The sequence below is a fragment of the Schistocerca nitens genome, chromosome 3 (assembly GCF_023898315.1).
Source record: "Schistocerca nitens isolate TAMUIC-IGC-003100 chromosome 3, iqSchNite1.1, whole genome shotgun sequence".
Classification (NCBI taxonomy): domain Eukaryota; kingdom Metazoa; phylum Arthropoda; class Insecta; order Orthoptera; family Acrididae; genus Schistocerca; species Schistocerca nitens.
The window spans coordinates 400,348,577-400,368,126 of record NC_064616.1 but is presented as its reverse complement, the minus strand read 5'-3'; the positions used below and the strand labels follow the sequence as shown (position 1 = coordinate 400,368,126).

The 19,550-nt window shown below is 38.5% G+C and overlaps 1 protein-coding gene across 4 annotated transcripts in view; it reads left to right on the top strand.

Annotated features, from left to right (window-relative positions):
* LOC126248339 (uncharacterized) overlaps window positions 1-19,550 on the top strand; it is a 248,644-nt gene that overhangs the window by 166,355 nt on the left and 62,739 nt on the right. For all 4 annotated transcript variants that reach the window (XM_049949237.1, XM_049949238.1, XM_049949236.1 and 1 more), the window contains one exon: window positions 18,471-18,604. In XM_049949237.1, the coding sequence (XP_049805194.1) occupies window positions 18,471-18,604 (134 nt within the window). The remainder of the gene's footprint in view (window positions 1-18,470; window positions 18,605-19,550) is intronic.

The window sequence follows — 19,550 nt, the reverse complement described above, 5'->3', positions numbered from 1 at the left end:
TACAAGGTACAGATAATTCTTTAGAAGTCCTCAACGTTGCACAAAGTTTCAAATTTGTGCAAGAACTGAGCAACAATGGAAAAACTCTTGTGCAGTTTCCTCATTGACTTTGGCAGTGATAGACAGTCAATCTGCTTACTCAGCAAAAGCTCAACCAACAGTGCATAACCCCAAACACAGCATGGCTCATGGTGGCATATGAAAAGAAAGTCCCAGTGATGTGGCTCAGAATCAGAGTGTACACTTCTGATTCTATTTGTCTTTGTCCGTCAACCTACTGCAATCCTGTCTGGATTATTTTCTACACTGCCCATTCCACCAGGTATGGTTAACAGTGTTTTCAGTGTCAAAAATACAGCAATGTAGTTAGTATCTGCAATTCTTCCCTCCATAGAATGACTACAAATTACCTGGAGCAGAATATGGTAAATGAAATCAAAACTGTTTTAAGCCTTGAGAGAGGCACACCATGAAAATTATGAATTGAACTGGTAATTTTCGACAGACTGACAGTATTCAAAGTTGATTCATGGGCTTCAGTTTTGCTAATGAACAGGAACACGTACATTGAGCATTCACGAGGATTGAAAACTTGTGTGAAAAGGATTATGTACTGGAGTGGTCACAAACTTCAAATTTGAGGGACTTATCAAATGGAAATTTCATAGAAATGCATACCATATTGCATCAGCCTCATTGTTATTAATTGATTTGCAAAAGATAATATTTCCAGTCAAGACACATTTAATCATTGTTTCCCAAGCCATTAACAACCTCTACACACCTTTTGCAGACTTGTTCTCTCTGGGGCTAGACTGTGTCTCTGACATATATGCAAAGGTACACCTACAATCCAACACAGCCCCTCATTTTGTACAGGCATATACTTTACCTCATATTCTGCATGAAGGTGTTAGAAAAAGAACTCAATTGCCTCCAACAACAACTACAACAACAGTAACAACAATAGATAACACCCATCTCCTCTCGTTCATGGATATCCCATTTAGTAATGGTATACAAACAAAGGGCTCCTTCAGACTGTGTGGAGACTTTAAAAGTAGCTTATTCCTGCAGAATTAAAAGTTGTCAACTGTTACTCTAAAAATAATGTGTCAGAGGCATACTTGATACTTCCCTTGCATCTGGACACCAAATGAGTCCTTGATTTGAATGCCATGTTTGGCCTCTACCAATACCAGCAGCTTCCTTTTGTCATTTTTAGCATATGTATCATTTTGTGAAAATATCTGGAACAACTAACCCGAGGGGTTCCACTGTGACATAATGATATTGATGCTGTAAATACCACAGGGTCTAACACCTGTGAGCATCTTGAAAACCGTCAATCATTTTTGTTCACCTTGCAGAAAGCCAGTCAAAAGTGCAGTCTCAAAAAGTATAAATTTGGTTGAGTACCTGGGTTTCATTATAAAGAAAAATGGGAAACTTTTGACCATACACAATGTGCAGCCATTGACGACATACCCCTGTCCTAGAAATTAAAAGAACTATAATCTTTTATGGGCAAGATGAACTACTACAGGAAGTTTATAGCAAACACAATGCAGATTGCACAACCCCTCATCTACATCTACATGACTACTCTGCAATTCACACTTAAGTGCCTGGCAGAGGGTTCATCGAACCATTTTCATACTACTACTGTACCATTCCACTCTCAAATGGTGCGTGGAAAAAAGGAACACCTAAATCTTTCTGTTCGTGCTCTGATTTCTCTTATTTTATTATGATGATCATTTCTCTCTACATAGGTGGATGTCAACAAAATATTTTCGCATTCAGGAGAGAAAGTTGGTGATTGAAATTTTGTAAATAGATGTGAGCGCAAGGAAAACCACCTTTGTTTCAGTGACTGCCACCCCAACTTGTGTATCATATCAGTGACACTCTCACCGCTATTGCGCGATAACACTAAAGAGGCTGCCCTTCTTTGCACTTTTTCGATGTCCTCCATCAATCCTACCTGGTAAGGATCCGACACCACGCAGCAATCTTCCAGCAGAGGATGGACAAGTATAATGTAGGACAGACAAGTGTAATGTAGGCTGTCTCTTTAGTGGGTTTGTCGCATCTTCTAAGTGTTCTGCCAGCAAAGCGCAGTCTTTGTTTCGTCTTCCTCACAATATTATGTATGTGGTCTTTCCAGTTTAAGTTGCTTGTAATTGTAATTCCTAGGTATTTAGCCAAATTGACAGCCCTTAGATTTGTGCAATTTATCGTATACCCAAAATTTATCGGATTACTTTTAGTACCCATGTGGATGACCTTGCACTTTTCTTTGTTTAGTGCCAATGGCCACTTTTGGCACCAAATACCCTCTGAAAGAAGGGGACTGAGTTTGTTTGGTCGCTCACATGTGAAAATGCATTCTGCACTCATAAACCAGCCCTGCCAGTTCAGTGCAGCCTGTGTTGTTGATATGGCATGTTCTGTTCATCAGCAGTGATTGTTTTTGGTAGTGCTGTTTTATTCTTGTTTTGTCTTTTATGAGAGCAAGTTCAAGGAAACAATGTGCAGCTGTGAAATTTTGTTTTTTACTTGGTATAAATGCTACTAAAACTGTTTTAATGTTGGAAACAGCTTACCAAGATGACACTATGGGAAAAACTCAGGTGTACAAGTGGTTTTCTTGATTTAAAAATGGTGAAATGTCAGTTGATGACAATCCTCATTCTTGATGTCCATCAACTGCCTGAATAAAAAAAAAAAATATTGAAAAAATTAGAGAGCTTGTTCCCTCAGGTCGGACTATCAATCAGACCTTTTATCTGGAAGCTTTAAGAAGATGGTGCAACAGTGTTCATCAAAAAAAGACCCCATTTGTGGCTGACAGGTGACTGGTTCTTCCACCACGACAATACATCTGTACACACAGCCATCTCTGTTCAATAGTTTTTGACTAAAAATGGTGTGATTCTGCTGCCCCAAGCATCTTACTTGCCTGACGTGGCTCTGTGCAACTTTTTCTTATCTCCTCGCATGAAAAGGGGGATGAAAGGACACTGCTTTGACAACACTGAAGAAGTCGAGAGAAAAAAACAAGTGAGGAGCTGTCAGCCAGTTCGAAAGACGACTATAAAAAATATTTGGAACAGTGGAAGGACCAATGGGACAAATTTATTAGTTGTATTGGAGGGTATTGTGAAGGGGATAAGGTTGTTTTGTAAACAATTTGAAAATATATAGCTTTTAAAAAAGAATTCCATTTCTCTTGGGTACCCACTCATAAATAATAGGAATTATAGACTAGCATCATTTTCATGTAAACATGGAAAAAGGAAGAGATGATAAACATGTAAAAGTTGGCCACAAAGCAAAAATATGGAAATAAATAGTTTTTGTTGATCACAACCTAGAAGGATGTGCTCGTGAGTTGTTACTGAAGAATACTCCTCTGATAATTGTAACAGTCTACAGATCCCCTCTAGGAAACTTTCAGCTATTAAGAGAAATCTAGATGCATTATTGAACTGCCTGTGAGACAAGAAGAGTAGAGATTTCAGTGTGCATTTCTTAAAAGATATACATAGGAAAAATGAAATAGAATCACTCTTTGGTGTTTAATTCTAATTCCAGTAACCATTTTTCCAACTCGTGTGCAACAAGATAGTAGAATACTGGTTGATAACATTTTTATAAACAGTGCTCAGGTTCAAACAATTAATTTGTACCCAATTGTTAATGGTCTATCTGATCATGATACACAGTTAATGGAAATAAACAATATGGCACCTTACAGCCCTGGGGCAGGTTCATACAAAGCAGTGAGGCTTATTAATGAGAACAGGATACATTGTTCTAAGAGTAAGTTAAAAGAGGTGGTATGGAACGAGTTATATATGGAAAGAGAATTGTGTCAATATTTGAAAGCTGCTATCCTAAAGCTGTGGATAAGTAAGGGAATTAAAATCTCATGTAAGAGGAAGACGTAAATTTATGTAAAGGGCAGAGCAAGTCAAGATCAAACATTACTTGCTTACTCCAAAACATACCGTAGTATTTTAAGGGAAGTCATTAAAATGTCCAGAAGTATGCACATCCTGACAGAAGTAAATAATGCAGTTAATAAGATTAAAACTGTATGATATATTGTCAAATGGGACACAGAACAGCAAGTCAGTGTACAAGATACTGTAACAATTAAACTAAATGACAATGCTGTGGCTGATAATTCACAAGTTGTGAGCACTTTTGACAGTCAGTTCCTAAATAGCAACAAAAATAGAATTAATTGGTTCAGTTGAAAAAGCAAGAGAATATATTTACAATGCAATTCCTGAAATTAATAAAATTATAAAAAATCTAATCAGTGAAAGCTTATATGGTGTTTGTGGAATTTCAAACAGAATTCTGAAAAGTTGCTCCACTTTAATAAGTAATGTCCTTAGTGACATATGCAATACATCACTGGCACAGGTAATTTTTCCAGACAGCTTAAAATATGCAACTGTTAAACCTCATCATAATAAAAGTGACTAGACAGACTTAAAAAATTATCCTCCAACTTCCTTACTGACAACTTTTTCCAAAATATTCGAAAAAGTAATGTATGGGAGAGTACTCTCACATTTAAGTAACAAAAGTTTACTCAGCATATCACAGTTTGTAGTCCAGAAATGCTGCTCAACTGAGAATGCTATTTATAAATTCACTCATCAAATAGTACATGCCTTAAATAATAAAATATCACCAGTAGGTATTTTTGTGATTTTTTTTTCCAAAGTATTTGACTGTGTAAATCATGTTACTCCTGTAGAAAACATCAAGCTTTATGGAATCAGTGGCTTTACAAATCATACTTAACAAGCAGAATATAACATTTTATGCTAAATATTTCAAAGTATGTCACAAGGGTAGAAAATTTTATTGACTCGGAAGAAATCACAAAGGGTGTCCCACAGGGTTAGTTTTGGGTTCACACCTATTCATTATGTACAGTGCAACCTGGCTATAACAACATTCAAAGGCCCCTGAAATTTATGTTGTTATAAAAGAGTGTTGTTGTAACCTAGATTTGTATTTTTTATCTGTAGTGGTGGTAAATGGAAAAGAGCAATTTTATTTAGCCTTGTTTTATTTTACATAGAGTATTCACTCTTAGGCATACATGAATAAAGTGTATACAGCAGTATGTTGAGTATTCACCAAACTTCTTTAGTTAGGAATGAAGTACTCAGTCATTTTACTCTGCTGTCTATTTGCCGAATACACACTTTCTAAATTATGTTGTATGTTCATTATTTCATTTGCAATTTCATGGCTCCCTCTCCTAGCTTCATAGAACATGTTCACAATTCTAATGGATTCTAAACATCACTCACAGTAGAGATAGGTACTTTATTTCTTTCTTCTTCCTCTTCTTCTTCATTTCCCAAACTCACTTGGTGGTCACTGTGACCCCGATTCTTCACTTCATTTGCAATTTTGTCTTCAGTTTGTGCTTAGGCTGTAACAACATCATCATTCTGTTCTTGCATAAATTTCATAGTCGAACTTATTGAGAATATCACTGTTGGTTTCTAGCGGTAGTGCAGATAGTGACAGATCATCAGTGTCATCAAATGTGTCTTCAGTTTTAGCAGCATTTATTCCTTCAGTTGGGATCCCCAAATGACAGGGTGATTGTATCCATCAGTCTAACAGAATAATCCTGCTCTATCTCAATGTATTATATCATTTTCAGTAATAAGAGCTTACAATAGTGGTATTTCAGACTCTATGGGTTGCCATAAGCTTTTTGTATTTGCAAAAAGAAAAACAAACTTAATATTCTCCAGACCAGAGAGTGCAGGATGTGCTAGACAGTTGTCAACAAGAACCAGTGTCTGTCTTTTCTGACTTATAAGCTCCCGATACCAACACCGTATTTCAGCTTCATAGTGGTCATCCAGGACTTTTTATTAGCATTGTAGTGCACTGGCAGATTTTTATAAATGCTTAAAACACCTAGGATTTTTTGAGTTACCTATGACAAGCATTTTTTTCTTCTCAGTTCCATCTGCATTGGCACAAAACAGAACTGTTACTTGTTCTTTAGATAACTTGCTGCCAACACATTTTTTGCCCTTGAATTTGAGTTTTGTCAGGAGTGAATTTAAACCAAATTCCACTCTTGTCTGCCTTAAAGATGTCACAGTCTGTGTATCCTTCACAAATTTTAGGCCACACAGTAGTAAGCCACTGTTGGATTGTTTCATTATTCACACTTTTGGCTTCACCGCTTACTTTGCCAAAAGTAATGCTGTGACATTGCTGGAATCTGTCAATCCAGCAACTGCTGCACACAGCACACATCATCCACATCAATCTGTTCAGCTTTTCATAACTGCTTAATTTGAGACCCATTTTGTTCAAATCCAGTAACAATTTTATCCATTTTCTTCCAAACTGTTTGGACTGTGGAATTTATGAGGCCAAACTTATGACGCACATCAACCTTTTTAGCTACATTCTCGAATTCACAAATCACTTTTACTTTTTCTTCCAGTGTTAAAACTTTTCTATTACTGGCCATACTGTTATAAATTGTGTGCACTTCATAACAAATCATTATGGAAACTGACATCATGTGTACTTTTGATAAGTTGTGTGATTTTCACCGCTACCGTAGGATGAACATGCTAGGGTAACAATGAGGTGAGGAGTCTGTACTACACCTCTTGTTGCTGGAAGGTCAGAGATAAGAATGTGCCAGCTTTCCATATTATAATAACAGATTTCATTCAACAGAACATTGATTCTTGGAAAATGTTGTTGCTAACTGAAGCTGAAAAATAATTTTATATACGAGGTACACACACATCCATTTGTTGTAGTAAACATCAATGAGAAATATGTTCCTTATGAGGAATATGGCAACAGCACAGAAATCATGATGTAGCTGAGTTGTTGTTGTTGTAACTGATGTCATTATAGGAAAGTTCACCTGTATGTGAATGACCTTCCGCTTGACATTCAACAGGCAGAATTGGTACTTTTTGCAGACAGTACTAACATTATAATAAAGAGATGGTAAATGATATTTTCAAAAGAAGTACAAAGTTTTTCTCAGAAAATGGACTCCCACTAAATTATGAAAAGAAGACACTGAATTCAGTTCTGCACAACGAACAGTCATACCAATAATTGATGTAGCACATGAGCAGGAGTCAGTAAATAGGGTAGAATGCTCAATATGTTAAGTTGTACATATTGATGAAAACTTGAAGTCGAAGAACCATATTACTAAGCTTATCAAGCAATTAAGTTCAGACAATTTTTGCACCTCATATATTTGCTAATCTTGGAAACAAACAAATCAACCTCCTGACATGAAACTTCCTGGCATATTAAAACTGTGTGCTGGACCAAGACTCGAACTCGGGACCTTTGCCTTGCGCAGGTAAGTGCTCTACCAACTGAGCTACCCAAGCACGACTCACGCCCTGTCCTCACAGCTTTAATTCCACCAGTACCTCATCTCCTACCTTCCAAACTTTACAGAAGCTCTCCTGTGAACCTTGCAGAACTAGCACTCCTGGAAGAAAGAAAGAAGAAGAATTTCATTCTACAACCTCCTGACATATTTTGCATATTTCTACTCAGTAACGCCTTATGGAATAGTTTTTTTGGGGGTAACTCATCACTTGGAGAGAAAGTAGTGATTGCACGAAAGCGAGCAGTAAGAATAATATGTGGTATTCACCCACAGATGTCTTCAAGAAGCTAGGATTTTAATGTGCCATCACAGTTCAACTATTTGCTAATGAAATTTGTCATACATAAGCCATCGAAGTTTGAGAAGAACAGTGATGTCCATACCTACAACACTAGAGGAAAAATGACCTTTGTTACTCATTATTAGATCTGTCAGTGGCTCAGAAAGGAGTTAAATATGGAGAAACAAAAATTTTTTATCCTTTGCCCAATAACATAATATGTCTGACAGGTAGGAAACCAAGTTTTAAATCTAACTTAAAATAATTTCTCCTAGTCACCTCATTCGATTCCATTGACTAATTTCTTCTTAAAAACTGGCAGCCAGTTAAAAAAGAACACTTATTTTTAAGTTTAGTTGCATGAGTAGGACTAAAAGAATTGTGTGTTTATTAATGATAACCCTAATCATGATATATACCTGTAAATTGACTCAGTCCACATAATTTTGATAAGAGAACTGTTCAAATAACCTATGGATCATATAATTAGCTAACTAATGGAATAATGTGGCTTTTGTGTCAACAGTGTGATCGTTTCAGACAGATGCTACACAGCTTGCTCATGTTAACCATTGGAGATCTTGCTGCTACAAAATGTTCAAATGTGTGTGAATTCCTAAGGGACCAAACTGCTGAGATCATAGGTCCCTAGACTTACACACTACTTAAAACTAACTTATGCTAAGAACAACACACACACCCATGCCCAAGGGAGGACTTGAACCTCCGGCGGGAGGAGCTGTGCAATCCGTGATATGGCGCCTGCCACACGGCCACATCCGCGCGGCTTGCTGCTACATCACTATGGTATTGTAGGATCTCAAAAGTGGGAGGGTGGCTAGTGAAGCAAATATGCTGCTTGATTAAAGACTTCCAATTTTTGCCAATTCTTGCTGACCGTGCACTGGAATAAGATACAAGAGTGGAGGAAGCAAGCAATGAAGGTGGAAGGGATATATCATTTGCATACCCTCTCAGCCAGTACTTTTGCTGTTTCTAAGTTTTGGTTGGTATGATCTACTGTCTAAATATAAAGGAATACCACAATAAGCCTTCTGCTGCTGACTAAAAATGTTACAGCATTTGTCAGTTCTGCCTATAGACAGCTATACTCTGTTCATTGTATTTGGATCTTCTTGTAAAGAAATATATGCTCTGCCATTGCTCAGTAGCTGTATTGTTCAAGTACCTGGAACCTTAAGATGTCTAGAAGTAGGCCTTACTTACGTGTTAGATAACACATAAGTAAGGCCTACTTCTAGTAGTCTTAAGATGCCAGGTACTTTGTTGTTGTTCTAGTTTTGTATGAAACTCTAAGACAAGCTAAAGTATCGAAACTTTCAAGTTTCTTTGCTTATCATTTTACTAAAAATTAAACCCATGTAGTTCTTGTATCAAATCAAACTGGACAGCTATTTTCCAATAATGCTTCACTTCTTTTAAACCTATTTACAAAATTATAAAATTTTGTAAATCTGCATGGAAAAATTACAGTTAAGCCATTTAATAGGGGGTCATTACTCAGCAGTTTTGCCAAGGGTGCAAATTCACCTCAGTATGAGTCTACATTGTGATCCTCAACCTGCTTCATCAGGGTCATTGGGATGTAGTGAGTATGAAGACCTCAGGCCTCTGCCATGCTTATGGTAAAGGTATCAAGATGCTTGCCTGCTGTGGCCCCCCCCCCCCCCCCCCCCCCTGTCATCGCCCTTGCAATTTATTTTTTCCTATCCACTGACAACATGTGCAACTCCTTTTCATCCTCAATAGGAAGGCAGAGTACATAGGAAAGGATAAAGATGACAATATGGTCTTAGTCTGACGAAGAAGCTGTAGCCATGAAATTAATTCACAGAATGCGAAAGCCTTGACATCAGCTGTATTAAGTACAGATCTCCTCTCTAATAGTAACATAAGAAAATTTATTCTAGACTGGCACTTGAACCTGCAATTCCTGCTTATCGTGAGCAGTTGCCTTAACCACTTCTGCTATCCTTACATGCTCCCCGGACCAACACAAACTTCCATGTCACTACATCCTTATATAATGGTTTATGTGCAGGGACAGCCAAATTGGTTAAGGTGACTGCTCGTGATAAGCTGTAAATCCTGGTTCGAGTCTTAGTCTAGTACAAATTTTCATATGTCACTATTAGGTAGCAGATCTATACATAATACAGCAGATGTCAAGGAATTTGCAGTCAGTGAATTAATTTTGGAGTGTTTCGTACAGCTGTAGATTTTCAACAGTGTCTGTTCTTTCAGACATGCATGTAAGAAGATCTAACCATTTTTCTGACTACAAACAGTGCAATTCCCAGCACTTGCGCCCTCCTCCCCTGCTGCTATCGAAGCAGCAGCAGCAGCAGCAGGAGCTGTGGTGAGATGACCAGAGTCATCTCTGACTCTCCACAGGGTCCATTGAGAGGTCCTCCATTCCTCCACTCAGATGCAGATGCCCTCAGCGTCTCCCAAATGTGCTCTGCATGCTATGCCTTATGGACTGCAGCATTAACACTGTTCTGACGCACCAGACCACACAAATCCACCTTGGTTCTTCATCTCACCCAACTGCTTATCCCACACATCACGATAGACGCCACCAGAGACACTTCTCCTGCCTCCTCAGTGAAGTTTGCACAAGTTAGGTTGTTTTTCCCAATGTTTTGTCATGGGGAGGACTGAAGTTGTAACCAGTATCTCCGATAGTGAGATTATCTATTTGCTCCCACAACTTATAGCAGCACATACACGAAGCACAAGGAGTAGGGAGGAGATTAGTGTTTAACACCCATCGACAATGAGATCATTAGAGAAGGAGCCCAAGCTCAGATTAAGGAAAGATGGAGAAGGGAAGTGGTCATCCCTTTTGAAGGAAGCATCACAGCATTTGCCTTAAGTGACTTAGAGGAATCACAGAAAACCTAAATCAAGTTGGCCAGATGCCTGAATGGGAGTCCAGTCTGTTAACCACTGAGCTACCCTATTCAGCATACACAAAGAAAGCAGTGAGCACAACATCCTCCTTTGCCACATCACACCACATGGCATGGTCCTGTGGCCTCTGTAATGGGATAGAGCTGCCCACACAGTGACAACAAGCCAGTGTCATATTCAGTTTATATGTTTACAATATGCATGCTGTCTGCTGTCTTCGTGATGTCCTGTGCTGCCAGCTTGGACTTTGATGTATGACTCTGACTGAATTTTTCATAGCTCTTTGAAGGACTTGAACTTTATTTGTGGACTTCACAGCATCTCATAGTGTTCTTGTTTTGTGTAGCCACAGCCAGCCAGAAGTTTGTGTGGTACACCAAACTATCAACCTGTTCCTAACATGTAACTAGTGTTTTTGTTCAAATTGTAGCATAACAACCATATATGGGGATGTTAACATGAGTCTAAGCAATGTACTGCAGCAACACTGATGGCATGGGAATGCTGGATGTTGTCACTGTTATGATTCAGCAGTCTTGCGAGGCAGGTTAGCGTACTGAAAAATAAATTTACCAGTACTGCACAGACTAGCAAAGCAAGGGGTAAGGCAGATTTACACACCAACAGTTGCAGAGGTGTTTTAGGATGCATGATTGGTAGTGGCTCATTTGCATAACAAGCATGCTGCTGCTGACTATAAGTACTGGACATTTCTGTAACATGATTATTCTTAGTCTTACAGCCATACCAGGACAACGGGGCTGTGCTGGGTGAGGCTGTCACATGGACCTGCCAGTAGAAATCACCAGTTCAAGGCTAAGGCAGAGCAACAGCTCCTTGTGCTAACTCCTTCCGTGGACTTAGAGACATAGTGCAGCTGGGCATCCCAGGTCAACCCCATCAACATGGCCAACTCCTGCCCATGGGGCAGCGGGTTGCTCCATGTACACCCCAGCCATAAACTGCCTTTGCGGGATAGACATCTCCTCATGGTGGGCATCCACCACTGTAGCACAGCTGGGCATCAGCCAAAGCCATAGCCGATATACTGGCATGGAGTATACAAGCTGCTGGCACAGAAATTGCATGGCCGTCTTATGTAATGAGGCCATCAGTGCTCAATGGAGGATCTGCATCAGCATTACAGAGTATGCAAGTAGCCAGCCCAAGTGATCATCCAGCCACTGACCTAGTGTATCAAGCAGTTCAGATGCTTCAATGAAGAACTTGTTACATTTGCAGCTGCCTCTCTCTGGAGCCTCCTGGGCCCCCACCTTGCTGTCACCAACCACTCACACCAGCCTGGCTCATAACCACCCCAACCTGCACTGGAGGCACTATAAAATAAAAGGAATGGAAGCACCATTTCAGCAATCGAGTTAATCACCTATCCTCTGAGGCATTCCAAATCCATGGGAACACATCCACCCCTAAAGCCACAGATAAATGACTGTTGCAAGATGACTTATGAATATATTTGACACTGAAACAGACATCTTGTGATCAATATAGTAGTTCTAGAGAATAATTTTCTGTGGGAAAAAATTACCGATTTGCCAGAAAACACTATGTCTCATTAGTCATGATTGCTATTGTCCTCAGTGAATGCTAGTCAGTAGAGTCAATGTATATCATAGAGACTACTTGATGGCTGCACTCAGGGATACCTTACTATGCTTCAGCTTCCTATATTATCAAACCCCCTACCTTCACAAGAGCAATGATGCAACCACAAATTGCCTGTTGATGATGCACGATTGGATCAAACTTGCGGTGGTGCAGATGTCGGACCTTGAATTGTGTTCTGTTATTGACTGTTGTGCGAATGATGCACTTGCAAACATAGCTCACTACATTAAACTGTATGCCTGTCCAACAACATATGTCTGCCAAATACAGGATAATGTCTAATGAGGTAGGCTATTTTATAAGAAAGTTATTCCAGAATGACATTTTACTTCAGATAAGGACGATTAGATTTTAACATGCCATCAACAGCTCTGTCATTAAAGATGAAGCACAAGTTCGAATTACAAAATAATGGGGAATAAAATAGGTAATGCCTTTTTGAAGGTAACCATCTCAGCATTTGCCTTGAGCAATTTAGGGAAATCACATAAAACTTAAATCTGGAAGGATGGGTGGTGATTTGAATTCAGATGTGTTCCTACAAGGGACCTTAGCACCTTAGTCTCTCTAAATTTGTCTATATAATCTATGAGTGGAAAAGGAATGTGAGAGTTCAAGCAGCAACTTTACCATTTTAATAACAGTTTGGCACCATAATTATTATAGTTTCCTATGACATTTAATTACAAATACATTGTTGTTGGTGTTATTAATAAAAAGAGCTTAATGAAACTACCATAAAGAGTTCTCAGGTCTTCAGTAATAATTCTTCATTTTTTTTGCAAAAGTCAGGAGTGGCACAAGTAACACATGGTGGTTCTGAGCACCATGGGACTTAACATCTGTGGTCATCAGTCCCCTAGAACTTAGAACTACTTAAACCTAACTAACCTAAGGACATCACACACATCCATGCCCGAGGCAGGATTCGAACCTGCGACCGTAGCAGGCGCGCGGTTCCGGACTGTGCACCTAGAACCGCTAGACAACCGTGGCCGGCAAGTAACACATAAACCTGTGCCCCCCCCCCCTTTTTTTTTTAACAAAAATTTTGCTTGGCTGGTAATACTAGTAGTTAAAGAAGTTACAGAAATAATAAGTAAATAATCGTCACTAAGTGGTCAACTAAGTGTTGCTCTTTTTGGAACTGTGAATCTGCACCTGGAATTCCTTCAAAATGCAAGGAAAAGTTATTGTTAGCTGAACTTATAACCACTTTATGGATACAAGTACCAATGTTAGTAATTGACCATATGTAGCCTAGTGCTTGGGGGAGGGGGGGCAGTCAAAAATTGTAGATGGAGACCAAGAGATGAATACAGTATGCAAATTCAGAAGGATATACATTGCAGTAAATATTTGGAGATTGAGAGGGTTGCAGAGGATACAGTAGCATGGAGAGCTGCATCAAACCCGTCTTCAGGCTGAAGAACACAACAAAAGCCCCAATGGTTGTAGAAGTTGGGGAATTCAGTAGCTTTACTAAAGTGCACACTGCCTAGATAAGATTCAAATGAAAATTGCATGTTAATAGTAAAGATTATAAAAAGAAACTGAAGAATGTGTTTGGAAATCAAACATGGCTTCAACAGTCTCCAGCCACATGCCTTGATCGCTACATCAGCAGCACTTTCATTGACTAGCATTTACCGCAAGGGCAGATAAGAGGCCGTTGTGGAAGTTTATTTACTTGATTTCCAGCAGGAAAATATGTGTCTGCAGACTGCATATATGTTGATTAAAAATGATCAGTTTTCAGTTACAGTCAAAGCTGATCATAACAATGTTGAAGGGGCTGACAGTTTACGGAAGTTGTAGCCAGTGGTGTACCAAATATTTCTTTAGGGGGGGGGGGGGGCAAAGAAACCCATTTACTGATTTTGTCTTTCAGCAAAACTGTTAAGAATACATGTACATGGATACTGATAGAGCGGGAATGTGTGTTAGGTAATCAGCACTATGTTGTTCTACAGAGAGAAACAACAGATCAATATTAATATGGATCCAGTTTTATAGGTCATGCTCTTGAAAACAATTTCATTGCTTTAATTTTTAAAAAGACGCCATTTATCTGGGAAGACACTGATTCTACTTTGTTTTGAGATTATTTACGAGAAGTTCGTATTTACTATAGACTGCAGTATGAACCAGCCAGAGAGAAACCTTGTGTTGTTATTACTATTTTACAAACTCTGTGCATCACATCTTAGTGAGAAAGAGAAAAACATAATTTATTTGAAAAAGAAGAAGGCATTTATTTTGTTTTTGGCTCTGAGCACTATGGGACTCAACATCTGTGGTCATAAGTCCCCTAGAACTTAGAACTACTTAAACCTAACTAACCTAAGGACATCACACACATCCATGCCCGAGGCAGGATTCGAACCTGCGACCGTAGCAGTCGCGCGGTTCCTGACTGAGCGCCTAGAACCGATATTTTGTTTTTATTTAGACTAAAAAATTTTATGTACAATTTCCAAATGTAGTTTTCCTTTTGAGAGTTTGGGAAGAAAATTCTTTCATGAGGTCCATAAGATTAATTTTTCCAGCCCTGTCTTGATGGACATGGAGGAGGAGTAGGTGGCAAGTCTCGACTGAGTCATTGTTGATCTGAGGCAAGTTTTAAGTCATCTCAAGGCGCTAAACGACTGTCTGTGGGATCATTAATATACAACATGAACAGAAAGGGTCCTAACACACTTCCTTGGGGCACATCTGATATTACTTCTATCTGTCAATGACTGTCAACCCAAGGTAATGTGATGTGCCGTCCCTGCCAAGAAATCCTAAAGCCTGTGACAAATTTTGCTTGATAACCCATACAATCATAGTTTCAGTAATAATCATAGGTGTGGAACTAACTCAAATGCTTGTCAGAAATCAAGAAATATTGCATCTGCCTGACTGCATTGATCCATGGCTTTCAGAATGTTGTGAGAAAAGTAAGAGTTACAATTCAAATGATTGATTTTTTTGGAATCTGCGCTGGTTGACATGGAAGAGGTCAACATGTTCAAAATCTCACATTGTGTTTGAGCTGAGAACGTATTCAAAGACTGTAGCACAAATGGGTTTCGGGGAATATTGGACAGTAGTTTAGTGGATCATTTCTGCTACCCTTCTTGTAGATAGGTGTGACATTTGCTTTCTTATAATAACTGAGCATTCTTTTTAGTTTGATGCATCTAGATGGATTATAGTTAAGAGAGCTGCAAATTCAGTATAGAATCTGACAGGAATTGCATCAGGACCTGGAGACTTGTTCAGTTGTGGTGATTACAGCTGTTTATCAATACAGTTGACAATAATATCTATATCCCCCATCTTTGCAGTAGTGCAAGAGTTAAACTGGGAACGGCCCTCGATTTTCCTTCGTAAAGAAATATTTGACAACAGAGTTTAGCATTCTGCTTTTGCTTTGCTACCTTCAATTTCAGTTCCTGTCTCACCTGTGAGTATCTGAACTCTAATTGTGACACCACTAATAGCCTTTAAATATGCCCAGACTTTTTTGGATTTTGTGAGAGCTCTTTCATTAATATTCTGCTATGGTCATCATTGAAGCTTTAACACACTGTGCTCTTAATAGACAAACATGTTTCATTCAGCATAATCCTATCTATAAACCTATACTTTGTTTTACATCTATTATACAATAGTCTCTGTTTCTCCTCACATCATGAACAGTTCTGCTAGGCATCTATCAAGAGAATGGTCAGCTTTCTTCTAAACCTAAGCCACTGTTCTTCTACATGCTCTTCTCCAGAGTTTAGTGTTTCAAGTTCCTTACTTAGATATGGAACTATTGCTTCTTTATCTAGTTAACTAAACATATAAATCATTCTAGTTGTTTTAGTTGCCTTTTGTACTGTGGTAATCACTGCTGCAACAGCTACTTCATGTTCTCTGTTACCAATTTCAGTGTGACCATCCTCAAAGAAGTGAGGTCTGTTTGTTGCTATTATATCCAACATATTTCCATCATGAGTACATAACTGAACAATCTGTTCTAGACAGTGCTCAAGAAGGTATTTAGTAATCCTTCATAGGGTGTCTTGTGATGCCAGCTACTTACAAAACTGTGATTTTCACGATTGATTATTGGATGATTAAAGTCTCTTCCAATGATGACATTGTGATTGGGAAACTTATATACTAGGGAACTTATGTTTCTCTAAAGTTTTTGGTTATGCCTGGAGGGGTGTCTGGTAGTCGATAGAAGCATCTGATTATAGGTATATGCTCACCCTGATACTGAGTCTTATACAGAAAATCTCAGAAGCAATTTCAGTTTCTGCCTCAGTGAATTTGAGTTCTTATTTACTCTGATAGTGACACCACCTCCATTTACCACCAGTCTGTCCTTTTGATACACCTTAAATTTTCCCCTAAAATCCCACTGCAATCCATTTCAGGTTTTAGCCAACCTTCTGTACCTAATATTATGTGAGCTGCACTGCTTTTTAGGAATGCTTCAAATTTTGGAACTTTGTTTCAAATGCTTTAGCAGTTAGTCACTAGGATATTAGTACTCTCACGTGCATGGGCATCCCTTTGGATCTTATACTGACACTTCCACGTCTTTACCAGCTTGTTGTCTTCTGGGCTGGATGAAGGGCTGTCTAATCTTTAAATACCCTTGTGTGTACCCCACACAGCCAGCTACCTGGGTAGGAGCCTGTAATGTGTAGTGTACACCTGGTCCATTTAGGGGGATCCTAAGTTCTCAACCATATAACATGAGTTCAGGAATTCACAGCCTAGCCTGTCGCAAAACCTTCAAAGTCTCTGATGTTTTGTTTGTAGGGCACTAAACTGTGTGATCATCAGCACTCATACAAAGTCCCGACTTTTTTACACAGTCCAATTTTTTTCACAGCCCATGTAGCCACTGTCACAAATGATGATGATGATGATGATGATGATGATGATGAAATTATGAGGAGAACACAAACACCCAGTCACCAGGCAGAGAAATTCAAAGTCTCTGATTTAGTTGTACCATCCATCCCGTAACCCAGAACCATGGGTCATAAAAAAATAAATAAAAATGATCAGTTCTGGGTACCATGCTCTGTGCTGTAAGCTTTGTTGAAAGTCCATAAGCAAGGCTAGGCTTCTCAAACTTTATGGCCAGTCACTGGAATGATCCAAGAATGATATCACATCCTAGATGAAAGGTGTCATTGCTTCCAATTTCTGTCACAATTTGCAGTTGGTTGCACCCTGCTCCCTGAATGGCTGCCAGAATAGCCTCTTTGACATGTTGTATAATTCCCTCAGACATACACACTGGGTGCATGTGGTGTTACTTCTCATGCTTTGCTGCCATTTCCATAAGGGATACCATTATTCACCATATGTTTGAACTACCAATGATTATTGCACCTGTATCCTTTTTACATTTGCCTCCTCTTGACACAGGACAACAGGTTTTCCAACTGGTGAAGTGAGTTTCAATGGATCAGTTTTGTTTCAGTGGAAGACAGCACCTCAGACTTCTTGATTAGGGGAATGGGGGTAAGACTCCAAGTTTCCCTTGTTGACACAAGAATTCTTAGCTCATTAAATAAAGACCTGCTTGATGTTATTCTGATATCATCCTCTATGGTCAAAATGGCTAGCTTTGTGCTGAAAATACTGTTAGTCTCTGTAAATATTATCCAGTATGATGTCATGAAATAAATGTCAATAAAATAAATAAGTTTCAATATGTTTCTGGTACTGTCTGTGAATGTCATTCTAGTGAGAAAGGTAACTGGATTCAGCTTTTGCGAGTAGTCATAAATGTGTGCTTTCCAGAAGAGGTGCAGCCAAAAGCACCATTGTAAAAGTCTCTACAAGAAGTAGGTTCACAGTTTGATCTTTTCTATCTATGCCATAATGGGGTTATTATATGGCAGCTGAAAACAAAAAGTCATTGTGTTTACTTTAAGTTCTGTTCCACAGAAGAAATATAACTACAATGAAACAGCTCTCCTGTGCAGGTTTCTTGTCATGTTAACACTTGAATACATCATTAGTGCAGTAAAATTTGGTGTTTGAAGAGGTTAATGATTTGACTTATTATTTATAAGATAATTGATTGGGTTTACCTTATTTATTATTTTTCAGAGTTTCTCAAATATGTGACATACTGGTTTTCTTTCGAAAGTGATTATTTATCTTTGAACTTACTTGCAGTTCAAGACCAGAGTAAAACATGTGACACCGAAACATCCTCAGGATAACAGGACAGCTTGGATAGTAACAGTGGAGGACTTAAGAACATGTACAGAAGAAACATCCATATTTGATGCAGTATTTATATGCAATGGGTAATTTTTGGTACTCTTTTGCACTTTGCACAGCATTTTTTCTGCTCTGAGTGACTACTGTTGCCTTTTTCTGTTATATCTGTGTACAGTGCTTTAAATACTAGCTGCATTTCAAAAATGTTATGTTTTTGAAGTGAACACTTTCTCTGAAGAAAATTATTTACATGCAATGTTTGTATAACTTTAACAGCTGTGTTCAACATTTTACCCAAGTATATGTATGATGAGTGGTGTTCACCTACATTTATGAGTGTATACTCTCTGTACCATAGTAGGGGACATTTTTGGATACATTTTCATATGAAGAGTTTGAAAAACTATGGTTCTGACTGCAAGAGACATACACTTTTAATACATGTAAGATGAAACTGTGTTAAACATTCAGGCCTCTTGTATCACAGTCAGTTGAATTAAAATGATTAGCTGATGCACCACCCTTCTTTTAAATGAACTATAGACATTAAGGTATCCGAGAAATCCAACATAAAAATTCTAATTAGATCAAATAATATCAATTGTTTGACATACAGTAAGTTTTATGTACTTCTTACAAATCTAGTTCTTAAGGCATGATGTTTTTTAATCTCACACAATCAACATCAAACTGGCAGTTCTGAAATCTTTACCCTGCAGGAAAAATATTTGTGATCTCTTGCTGTGATAGGAAATGATCAAGTTTTACAATTATATTCCATCTTGTCATTCGAAAATAAGGCAATATGCTGACCATTCAAATGACTTCTTAGATTTCTTTTTATTTGAATGACGCACGCACACACACACACACACACACACACACATACACACACACACACACACACACACACACACAGTGTCCAAAGTGTCCAAAGTCAATTTTATTATACACTAAATTCTTCACTTCACTGGGTATGTGATGTGGTAAAGATTTTTATGGCTGAGTACATCACTCCTTTCTATGCTACAC